General features: G+C 31.1%; 1 protein-coding gene across 1 annotated transcript; it reads right to left on the bottom strand.

Annotated features, from left to right (window-relative positions):
* Nucleotides 1-10,148: 10,148 nt before the first annotated feature.
* LOC107921560 (uncharacterized) lies at nt 10,149-10,652 on the bottom strand. The gene has a single exon (XM_016851398.1). It carries the CDS (start codon nt 10,650-10,652, stop codon nt 10,149-10,151), a length of 504 nt encoding a protein of 167 aa, XP_016706887.1.
* Between the last annotated feature and the right edge of the window lie 1,882 nt (nt 10,653-12,534).

Here is a 12,534-nt window from a genome sequence, read left to right on the forward strand (position 1 = left end):
TTGATTATTGACCAACTTTATTATCACCATGAAAAATTTCTGCATCATCATCATCATCATCAATACAAGAATCCTTTCTAGGATGAAGGTTAAATTCATAAAAAACAACATGTACAGACTCTTCTACTACTGAAGTTCTTTTGTTAAAAACTCGAAAAGCTTTAGAATTTAAAAAATAACCAAGAAAAATTATTTCATCACTTTTTGCATACCAAGATTGTCTTTATCATTATTTAAAACAAATACTTACATCCAAAGGGATGAAAATAGCTAATGTTAGACTTTTTATTTTTGAAGAGTTCATATGGAGTTTTCTTTAAAATATGTCTAATCATTACTCTATTAAAAATATAGAAAGCAATGTTTGTTGCTTCCACCCAAAAATATTTTGATAAATTATTTTCACAAAACATGGCTCCAGCCATTTCTTCTAAAGTTGTATTTTTCCTCTCAAAAACTCCATTCTGTTGAGGGGTTCTAAGAGTAGAAAAATTATGGCTATTCCATTTGAGTTGCAAAAATTTTCAAAACCAGTATTTTGAAATTCAGTTCCATGGTCACTTCTAACACTAGTGATAGAGTAATATTTTTCATTTTGATTCATTTTAGAAAATGTGATTAATTTTTCTAAAGATTCATATTTAGTACTTAAGAAAAGAACCCAAGTAAACCTAGAATAGTCATCAACAAGAACAAAAACATATTGTTTTCCACCCAAGCTAGTTATCCTAATAGGACCAAATAAGTTTATGTGAATTAGTTGAAGAACTCTACTAATTGATACATCATTAATAGGTTTTAATATGACTCTTCTATATTTGCTCTTAGCACATGCATCACAAATTTTATCTAATTCAAATTCAGTTTTAGGCAAACCCCTAACTAAGACATTTTTTGCTAATTTATACAAAATGCTCATGCTAGCAAGTCCTAGTTTTCTATGCCACAATAAATAATTATTTTCATTTTTAGCAACATATGAATGTATCATGCAAGTCATCTAAATGCACCATATAAGTATTTCCTATCCTACGTCCTACAAGAATAATCTTGCTAGACACAATGTCAATTACTTTACATCCATTAGACTCAAAAATGACATTGAGACCTTTATCACACAATTGACTAATACTTAGTAGATTATTCTTAAGACTGTTGACATAGAAAACATTTTCAATAAGAATTGAAGAGTTTTTATCAATAGAGTCAATTCTTTCTATTTGTCCCTTAGAGTTGTCACCAAATGTAACTTCTCCTCCACTTTTTGGCTTCGAATTGATAAAGTGGCTCTTGCCACCGGTCATGTGCTTTGAGCATCCACTATCAATGCATTATGAGTTTTTGCTTGAACTGTCCACCTTGAAACAATGCTCCTCCCTAGATTCTTTTGGGCCATAAGCATTAGTTCCTATAATTTAGTCCCTTTAGGTATCATTTTGAAAGCATGTCCTTATCTTAAGTAGTTCTGAGTCCTTAAGGGGCCCACACACTTTTAATGAATTTTCCTTTGTAAAAACTTGGGAGACTTCTATGTTAATAAAAATTAAAGCTAGTTTTAACAAAGTTTTATTTTGAGCTTTCTCCTTTTAGAATTCTTTTTGGTAAAACTTTGTTAGAGTGAGATTTTTCACTCTTAAGCAACTCACGTTGCTTTTGATGATCATCATGAACTTTAGAAAGTAAATTATGCACGTCACAATTTTTTTTCTCAAAATCATTTATAATAGCTTGCATATAATTTATTTTACTTTCAAGCTCATGCTTGACTTTGGAGAGTGAATTATTTTCATCATTTAGTTTTGAAATAATTTTCCTATATTTTGAAACCATTAATTCAAACTCCAAGCCTAATTCATCTTAGGCATCTTGCAACTCATCAAAAGAATAGGAATTTGAAATAATGAGTTAGAAGTTATATAACACCCCAGGTTTGGCGGGTCTAAGGTTTTGGCATATAGTAGTAAAATAGTTTGTATGGCGAAGTGTAATCCACTCAATTTCTTATTATGGCGTATAAGTGTGGGCGTATAGTTATCGCCACATATGTAGGTAAAGATTTTGTTTCATGTTATTCTAATATATTAAGGAGAATTATGTGTTAAATAATAAATGGTAAGTATGGTATGAGTTAGTGCCAAAGACGTAATACGCCTTGTTTGTCTGGAGTATTGTACTAGTTATGTCACAGCCCGATTTTGACCCTAATTGGACCTAGTGGTTTCGAGACCACAAATCCGAGACCAAAAAATGTTTTAATATTATTTTATGTGTTAAGTATGTGTGAAATTATGTGTGAAAGTTTCGTGAAATAATTTTATTGTTTGAGTGCTTAATTTGAGAAAATGGCTTAATCGTGTAAAATGAAAATTTAGGGGTTAAATCTAAAGGCACCTAATTGTTGTTATCTTTTTAAATGGGAGGTTCAAAGATGAAAATAAGACCAAAATTCAAGATAATGTGTGGCAAGGGAAAACTTTATCCTTATGTTATATGAAATATAAATTATTTATTTAGAGAAAACTTTATCCTTATGTTATATGAAAACTTTATCCTAATTGTTGTTGTCTTTTTAAATGGGAGGTTTAAAGATGCAATAAGACCAAAATTCAAGATAGTGGGTGGCAATGGAAAACTTTATCCTTATGTTATATGAAATATAAATTATTTATTTAAATGTTAAAAAGGTAAACTAATAATACCTTAATATATGTTAATTAAAAAAAAAGAAAAATTCAATGGTTGTCATCTTCATTATGCCTAAACTAGCTAGGGAGAAAACCATTAAAACAAACTTAAGGGTCGGCAAGTTACAAGCTTGATTCAAGGTAAGTTTTGTTTCAGTTTTTGATAATTTTTACATTTTTGAAATCGTTGCTTCGTGTATTACAAGACCCATGCTTTAATTTTAGAATTTGATGGTGATTTTGAGATATGTCATTGATGAATGTTTGAGATTTTTGATAGTTGATGATGAAATATGAAAGATATGTGAAAGATTAACATGTTTTGTCTTTGAATTTTTGGTGAAATTGAGTAATTAGGGGTAAATTGTAAAAATAAATTTTTGAGGGACTAAAATGTGAAATAAATGAAATGTGTGAACTTGTATGAACACTAGAAACATTCGGCCCTAGCATGGTGTGTTTAAATTTTGTGTATTTTGTGTTTTGTGTAAAAAGGACTAAATTGCAAAAAGTGTAAAATGTCAGGGGCAAAATGGTAATTTTCCCATTTATGCAATTTTGGATTTAATTGAATGATTTGATGAATAAAAAGGCTAAATTTGAATATGTTTAGATCAAGAAACGAAGAAAAAGGAATTGGATCGGGGAAAAACGAAAGTAGTCGAGTAGTCGGTCGTGTCCGTCGATATTCGAGGTAAGTCAATTAGCAATTAAATGTTATCTAAATTGAATATATATATTTATCATACATATGATAAGCTGGAACTTAAAAAACATAAATTGAATAAAACTTTGTAATTTTCCTATTTGATAACCAAATATAGAATTTATCTTGGTAGGTTGATTTTAATGATACAAATTACATGTATGTTAGTTAAAGTATGCTTTAAGTTTAATGATATGAAATTAATAGTAGAATATATATATATAGACACGTAATTCGAATGTAAGACTTAATTTATTTGGGATGAATTTAAAGTTATGAGTTATAAATATATGGTTCGAAAGTATATTACAAGTTCTTGAGTTAAAATTTAATATTATGAATTACATATATTTATATGCATGTGGCTCGAACATACATATATACATATATTCAAGTTCTTGAGTTGGAGAATTGATGTATGAATTTTATATACATAAGGGGGTTCGAACATAGGTTACAAAATACTTTGAGCTGAACTTAATGTTTTTGAGTTATATCTATATGCTTCGAATGCATGTTTACTATGAAGAATCAAATATAATTCAATGTTGTGGATATACGGTTATTGAGTAAAACTTATGTAAATATAAAGAACTATACGAAAGAATCATCTTTGTATCTGAGATTTTCAGTTTTGTGCCTAGCAGGCTTAATGCCGTGAAATATTTTAGACTATACGTCTAGCAGGCTTAATGCCGGTGTACTGGATCAGGCTTCAAGCCTAGTAGGCTATGTGCCGGTGAATTTGTTCAAAACATGTGTTTAGAAAGTTCTTGTCAATGTAATATTAAATGCAGTTGGACATGTGAATGAATTTTATCTGCATGTATGTATTAGTTAAATGAATGAAAGGAAATGAGGTAAGTTGGCTATTTGAGATGAAATATTATAAGTGATTATAATATTGTAAGTTATCATGTTTATTTATAGGTGTAAATCGGCTTAGTTGATAACTAAGTTACCATAATGAAGGCTTATATGTATACATATGTGTTAAGGTATGTTTAGATTAATAGAAAAGTATATGAAATTAAAAGTATAACCAAGAGATGTATATTGTCTTTATAAAATAAGTTAATTGCCCTTTTATTTTATTAGTTAAATTTTATCTATGCTATTGACTTACTAAGCTCTCAATGGCTTACTGTATGTGTTTGTGTCTGTTTTTTTTTTGTCTTATAGATTTTGAGGTTGTTACGAGCTCGGGGATCATCAGTAAAGCTCATCACACTATCAAATAATCACAGTATATTTTAAGCTGAAATTTCTTTTGAAACTATGGCATGTATAGGTAGCCTTGGTTTTAGTTTAAAATTCGAAAGAGACTGTATTAAAGCCATGCAAAAATGGCTTAAGTTCCTTGTCTATATTCAGTTTTAATTGAATTATGGTTTAAGTATATTTTAATCATTTAAGCTTAAATGGGTAGTACTTATAAGGAATATATATATAAATATGCATTTGATGGTGTTTTTGTTTAAAATATTACGCAAACAAAGTATATGGAGAAAATATGCTTAATGTATGTGTTACAATAAATAAGGATAGGTTATGTAATTTTAACTAAGTGATATATAAATTAAATATATGGTAAGTAATGATTTAGAAATTAGGTAAGAATAAGTTACAAATTTATAAATTGATATATGCTTATAATTTAATTACCACATGTATTCGGTTTGCTGAATTATGTCTTATAAATTAATGTTATGTGCAGTTGTTTGATTTAGTGATAAGATGAATATATATTTTTGAATACATCTAGATCAATTAAATTTGGTTGAGTTAATAAGTAATGCAACCTTGTTTTAATAGAAATGGTTCAGTATGTGCATTTAGCATTTAAAGTAAAACAATGCAAATTTGACATAATATAATTTTGTATTTGTGCATTTAAATATTAAATGTGATCAGAACATTTTTTGCGTTGCATTGTGATAACTAAAATATGTATATGCCATATCATGATGTTAGTTATAAGATTAAATTTATAAGTTGTACTTGTATTATTTTTGAATTCGACAAATATAGAATATGTTTTATTGTTTATATGCAAGATGTTTAACTAAGTGTATAAAAATTTATTTATTTAAAATTTTTTGTAAATTATGATTTTGTATTTAATTGTGTTCAATTATGCTATGTTTGGTAATGCCTCATAACCCCAATTCGGCGATGGACACGAGTTAGGGGTGTTACAAGTTAAGATTATAAGTAATCTGGTTAGAAATCAATTGGATAGCCCAGCATGATAATTGTGAATGTAGGGTACTAATTTATGTCTCTCTCGGAAACTGTAGACCATTAAAAACACAAATTCTGAAACACGTGACACTTGTTAAGTTCCACTAGGTAAGTGGGTCATATTTATATATGTGAGAAAGGTTCTGAGAGAGATTCTTCTTCTTCCTTAAAAATACTACTCTCTGATTTCTTTCTTTAAAAAAGTATAATTGCATCTCTTTCTCATAAACCTGGAAGCTACAATTCTAGGTTTAATCAATGGTTATTCCATCTCCGGGTAAGTGTTTTAGCTCTGCCTGTTAAATTTTGAAAGTGTAAGACTCTAAGAGTTGTATGGACAGTAAAGCTTTAAGTACAAGTTTTGCATGAGGTTGTCAGCGGTCGAGATGATAAGTAAATTACATGTATAAGAGTTGCAATAGTAAATTTATGTTTTCTAAGCAATTGTTGCTGCTAGTTCAAAAGAGATGCCTAAGTTTGGAGCTTAGAACTGTAATATGTGAGTTAAGGTGAGTCTTTACCTTGACTCTTTTATATGAACTGTTCAAAAAACAAGTATATATATACACATTCATAGATGGGATGATGATGTCTACGGAAAATGGTAAGGGTATGGGTATAGTAAAGATGAGAGATGTTTTATAATTAATATGCATAAAGTTCTGTTAAAAGAATTATGTTTGATAAGCATGTATGTAAAGGTCTGGTATACAAGGTGTATGAGTTTGTAAGAATGTGATTATATAGGTAAGTAAATGTTGAGCTAATGTTCTATTGTGATGCTTTTTGTAGGGTAGTTATATTGCTAACCAGACTGGCATATCATGTATTGAAATTGAGTGTAAGACCATGATGTAGAGGCCCATGAAAACTTGGTATGACTTGGAAACTTTCATGGTCTAGCCTCCAGTAAAATGAAAATTGGATTGGCAGAACATGATACATGAATGTATGTAAGACCATGTGGTTAAGACCCATGGCATGATATGTCTGGATGTATTGTTCATGGTGAAGCCTTCGATGATGTGTAAATTGAAATGGCAGATCATGATACATGAAATTTTGTATAAGTTATGAGGGAGAAAATCATGGCATCCTCTGTGAAGTTGGTTCACGATGAAATGTGCAAGTGTACATAGTCGTTATCAAGTAATAAGTAAAATTGTTAACGTCTCCACAAGGACTGTATCTGTTAATCAAATAATTGCAAAATTATGAATTTACAAGTTGGTAAAGAAAAACACAATAATTTGGGGGGTGATAGATGTTAAAATTAAATTAATTAACTAAATGAAAATTAACCTAAATGCAAATGAGATGAAATAAAATGCAAGGTGATGGTTTAGCAACAATTTCACAAGTTTAACAATAATAACATGAAGAAGCTAAATAAGTACAACACTTGACTCAATTCATTCTCACCATGTTTATTAATGTTCCAAAAAAAATTCAATGGCAACTCGATCATTCATTAACTTGGGGTCTGATATAAGTTCTTTCGAAGTCGTATACTTAGAAAAACATGTATACTTCTATGTCCATATTTAACTAAGGATTCCTTAGAATTTATGTGAAGTAACAAGGACGGATCAGGTTTGAAACAATATAATCACACAAACCTAAAGTTATGCAAGGTAATAGAGCTCTCCCGAGTTATTACGGATATTTAATTTAATCGTATCATGGTCTAAATTAAGCAAACACCTTCCAATTATTGTGTCCATTAATTTTCATCTGGTCAGGATTGATCAACTAATTCTAATGCATCCAAACATGTTTTGATGTATGAAATACAAAAATGATTTTAATTGGAAGCATGAACAATTGAGGCATAGAACATCATAAACATGAATCAATTGATTTTTATCAAATTATTACTATCATTCCAGCTAAAACAAAATTAAGTCATCATTGTTAATGGAAAAACAATTATACAATTTGCAAACATATTGAATAATTAAGAACAAAAATAAAGAATAACAAAGAAGGAACTCTTAGCGATTTCGACGATTCTCCGAAGATCGATCGTGATGGCTTCTTCCAATTCTCGTGATCGTTCCTTCACAAATTGCTCCTCAAGGTAGCTGGCCAAGAGATTTTTCTCAAGGGAAATGCTAGCTAAAGGGAAATGGGGAAATGCATGGCTTATACGTGGAAGAGAGGAAAGAAGAATGAGAGAAAGATGATAGAATGTGAGGGATGTTTGAAATAGGATATTGGAAGTGGTATTTATACTAGAGGAATGAATTGGGAGTTTGTTAAAAATATCATGGAGATATCTTGGATTTATCCCTTGCTTGGTCGACCATAAAGTGTGGAGAGAAGGTTGAGTGGTTGCTTGATTCATGCAAAGGTTGGACGGTTTTCAAAGGTTCAGTTGAGGGTTGATTTTTGATTTTTTTCACACATGTAAGGACCTCCAATTCAAATATCCCAAAGCTAATTTGGGCTAATTTTCATGCCTTATCCAATTTTGGCTATTCTTCCCCTTATTGGACTGTTTTGACAACCAAACTAACTAGCAGACTAGCTTTTCTCAGCAACCAACTTTGAACTAGGCTTGATTAATTTTTCTGGGTCAAATTTGTTGTGTTGTCGTCCACATGGAGTGGATGTTAGCTCATGTCCATGTGTGTCTTGGCTCCCACATTTTATTTAATTCAGTGGTCCAACTGTAGAAAATTAAGTAGACAAAAATTATATGTAGCATAAAATAGTAAAATTAATACTTAATTTCATAAAATTACACACTTTACTAAAATTATGCCTAATGTCTAAATATAAACTAAAATGACTCAATTAGTTGTCCATATACTTGAAATTTACATAGATTATAAGTGCTTGAAAAACTTATATGTTTTAGACGTATCAGAAGTTTGTGAGAACAGTAAACACGAGATTTTGTCTGATGTCTTTATGTCGTATTCTATTCGGCCTTTATGGCATGATCTGTCATGTATGTCTGGTAAGTTGTGTATATCTATTTTATGGTAAGATATGGATAATTTCTATTATTTTGTATTAAGTACGGCTAAGATAAGGTATTCATGTGTTCAGGGTTAAGGGTTGAGTAAGGTCTATAAAATAATTGAATAAGTTTTTGAAAATAACTGTGCATCTATATGTTAATAAAAGTATCTGTCATGATGGTCTGATAATGTTGGACATGGATATATTCGTAGCTGTGTGTGACTTAAGAACTGGAGAATGTGGGTTCGTTTATGTTGTGAAATGGTTGAATTAGAGTTATTTGGAATCGATTTTGTTTGGGTTGTATGATGAATTCGTCTATAACCATATGAAATCTGATTATTGATTATTTGTGAGTTTGGGGTTCTGGAGTATATTATCAATATGCGATATGTGCTATTGTTCAAGGTATGATTCGATTAATAGTTTGTTGGTACCTAGATCTACATAAGTATTTTTCGAAAGTGTATGAATTCGCCCATGATTAATGTTAGCAAAAAACTATTTTGAGATAAGTGCAAGTATTAGGATATGGTCTATAAGAAACGGTTTCTGAAGGTATGTTCTGCTGAGAATTACATATATATCAAAGAGAATTAAGAAATGTCTGAAAGAATCTTTAGTTAGTCAACTAAGAAAGAGTTGGTATGTTAAGAGTATGATAGTTGGTGTATATGTATATATCAAAACTGTAGTGGTATCCGCTCGATATAAGTGGTTCAGAACGATGGTTGACGTGTTGATGTCCTTCAAAGAATAAGAAGTATCTACCAAGGTAATTTATAATAATGCTCACTAAGTCCTTTTGAACTTACCAAGTTTATTATGGTTTCCAAGTACTTGGGAAAGAGTTTACGCCAAAAGGGATGATGCTAGGAGTACGTTGGAGTAGCAGCGAAGTGGGTTATTATGCATATAGTGGAAACGTGGCGTAGTTTTAGGATATATCTTAAGTGTTTATAGTTAAGAAACTTCTTTATTGTAATTTTCTATATCACGTCTAATGTAAATAGTATTTTTAAATACTCATTCTGTTTTTAGATATTAAGTTTTTCAGTTAAAATGATAAATAGAATATTTAAAGATAGGAGAAATTGTAATATGTTTTTGTTTAATTGTTAAGTACCCAAAATCTAGACCCAGCGAATCAGGTCAATTGAGAGCGTTACAAGTTACCTTAGGATCATCAATGGCCATAAGGCAAAGGTTAGCTACTTCTTGATCTTCACTGTCAGATGAATCTTCATCACTCTAAGTAGCAACATGAGCCTTGATCTTTTTCTTTCTTACCCCCTTCTTGATCTTTTGCTTTCATAGCATATGATAGAGTCCTCCTTGGTAGATTCAATCTTGAGTCCTTCATCCTTTCGGAATTTTCTCCCTCTATTGGACCTCATAAACTTCTTGAATCTCTTAGCAAACATTGCCATCTCTTTGTCCTCATCCACCTCTTCACTTTATTCACTGTCTTCAACGGTGGTGGATTTGAGAGCAACACCAACCTTCTTCTTCTCATTCTTAGCTTATTTTACCCCTTCATTGAGTCACATCTCATGTATGAGCAAAGACCTGATGAGCTCATCCAAAGTTAACGTTTCTAAATTCTTTACTTCTTCAATTGCAATCACCTTGGCTTTCCATGACTTAGGCAAGCTTCGAAGCATCTTCCTTACAACTTTTTCATTGGGATAGGTCTTCCCATAGGATTTTAGCCTATTGATGACGAAGGTGAATCTATCAGGCATAACTTTGATGTCCTCCTGAGGCTTTATCTTGAAGGTCTCGTAATTGAAAGTGAGGATTCCCATATTTGACTTCTTCACTAGGCTAGTTCTTTCATGAGTTACCTCAAGTTTACCCCATATCTCCTTGGCATTCAAACATGACGATATTCTACTATACTCATCTAGACCAAGTGCACAAAAGAGACTGTGCATGGCCTTAGCATTGAGTTGAATACTCATTTTATCTCCTTCGTTCCATTCTTTCCTACTCTTTGGAACTAAGAGCTCTTCTTCTTGCTTGAGTGGTATTGAAAGGTCATCCATGACAATGTCCCAAACCGCAAGATCATTTGCTTAGATGAATAACATCATCCTTGTTTTCCAATATGGATAATTAGCACCAATGAAATAAGGAGATTTGGAAATAGATTGAGACTCTCTAAGAAAAATTGAGCCGAAAGTAAACGTCATTGTGGGAATTGAGTTGATGATTATTGATGTAACAACCCTATTTTGGGCCTAGTCGAAACAGTGGTTTTGGGACCACAAATCCGACGAGGGAAAATATTATTATCATTATATTTTTATGGTCTACAATTTCACGAAATAAATTCATGAAAATTTCGTTCGAAAATTTCGACGTTTGGGCACTCAATTTAGTCAAAAGGACTAAATTATAAAAAAGTGCAAAAGTTGGGCTCTACATGTTAGAGGTGTCCAATTGTTATGAAATTTTAAATTTGAGGTCTTTATGTGGTAATTAGACCATTAGTTAATTGATGGACAAAAATGGGCATAGAATTAGTGAAATAGATTTTTTTTAAGTAAGGGTATTTTAGTCATTTGGTAATAAATAGAATTAAAATGGGAGAAAGATGAAAAAAATGGCATTCATCTTCTTCGTTGCTGCCGAAATTTGAAGGAAGCCATAGCTAGGGTTTCTTCACTTTCTCAAGCTCATAATCAAGAAAGACGAGAAGACAATCTCAAACGGGGAAAGGAAAAGATCGTGGAGTAAATCGCGAAATTACAATATTTTACACCGAGGTAAGTATGCATATGAATTAATGCAATATTTAATGTTATTCAATATATCGTGGAGATTTGATTGAATATAGAATAAATATTCGATATAGATCCTAAAAATGTGGTTAAGTTGGGAAAGGTGGTAAAATGTTGAAAAACAAGGTTTCCAGTTGAACACTCGGAATAGGCCGGAATATATTGAATAAAAAGAGGTTGCTAAGTGCTGATCCCACCTTATCTTTGATTATGAAAGGGGTTGCTAAGTGCTGATTCCCCGTATCACTAAATATAAAGGTGGTTGCTAAGTGCTGATTCCACCGAATTCTTAATTGTGAAAGGGGTTGCTATGTGCTGATTCCTCGTATCACTGAATTTATGGTGGTTGCTAAAGTGCTGAATCCACCGAGTAACGGATAATATTCCGACTGTTCAACAGGGAAATTGGAAAGGTGAGTGTATATACTAAATGGACAAGATTATGTGAGGAATATTGGGTTTGATACTTAGTCGACCCATGTGAAGATGGTATGAAATTTCAAAACTACAAAAGAGTAAATTTTGAAATAAAATAGTTTTGAACAATAGCGGTTGAGCAACTTTGAAAAATCACCATAAATGATGGAAATTGAATTAGAGGTTGAATAATATATTAAATTGAAGCTGAATGAGTCTATTTTTACATGAAAGAAACAGAGCAAGCAAAAGAGTTATATATTTTGAAGTATTTGAATTTTAGTGATACAGGGTTGAATTGATTTCGAAATCCCCTGTTCCAACTTTGCAAAATCACCAAAACTTTTAAAAAAATAATTATGGCTTGAAATTTAGATGCTTCAATTCCTCAATGAGTCTATTTTCAAGAGAAACAAGCAATAACATCGTTTGAATTTTGTACAGATATTTAAGTAAATTTTAGTAAAGAGAGGTCAGAGCTGTTGAGCAGTGAAATAGGGGAAAATTTAAAGAATAAACTATACTAATTGGATAAACCAAAAATTCTTAACATTTTATGGTAGAAAATTATATGAGTCTAGTTTCAAGGAAAATTTACGGAACTTAATTTAGAGCCCTGTAGCTCCAGATAAAAATATATTAGTAACCGTGATGCAAAAAAAAAATAGCTTGCTGGAAATTGAACAAACAATGAAATTTATGTGTGAATAAAATCATGTTTCATTGA

The sequence above is a fragment of the Gossypium hirsutum genome, chromosome D01 (assembly GCF_007990345.1).
Source record: "Gossypium hirsutum isolate 1008001.06 chromosome D01, Gossypium_hirsutum_v2.1, whole genome shotgun sequence".
Classification (NCBI taxonomy): Eukaryota; Viridiplantae; Streptophyta; class Magnoliopsida; order Malvales; family Malvaceae; genus Gossypium; species Gossypium hirsutum.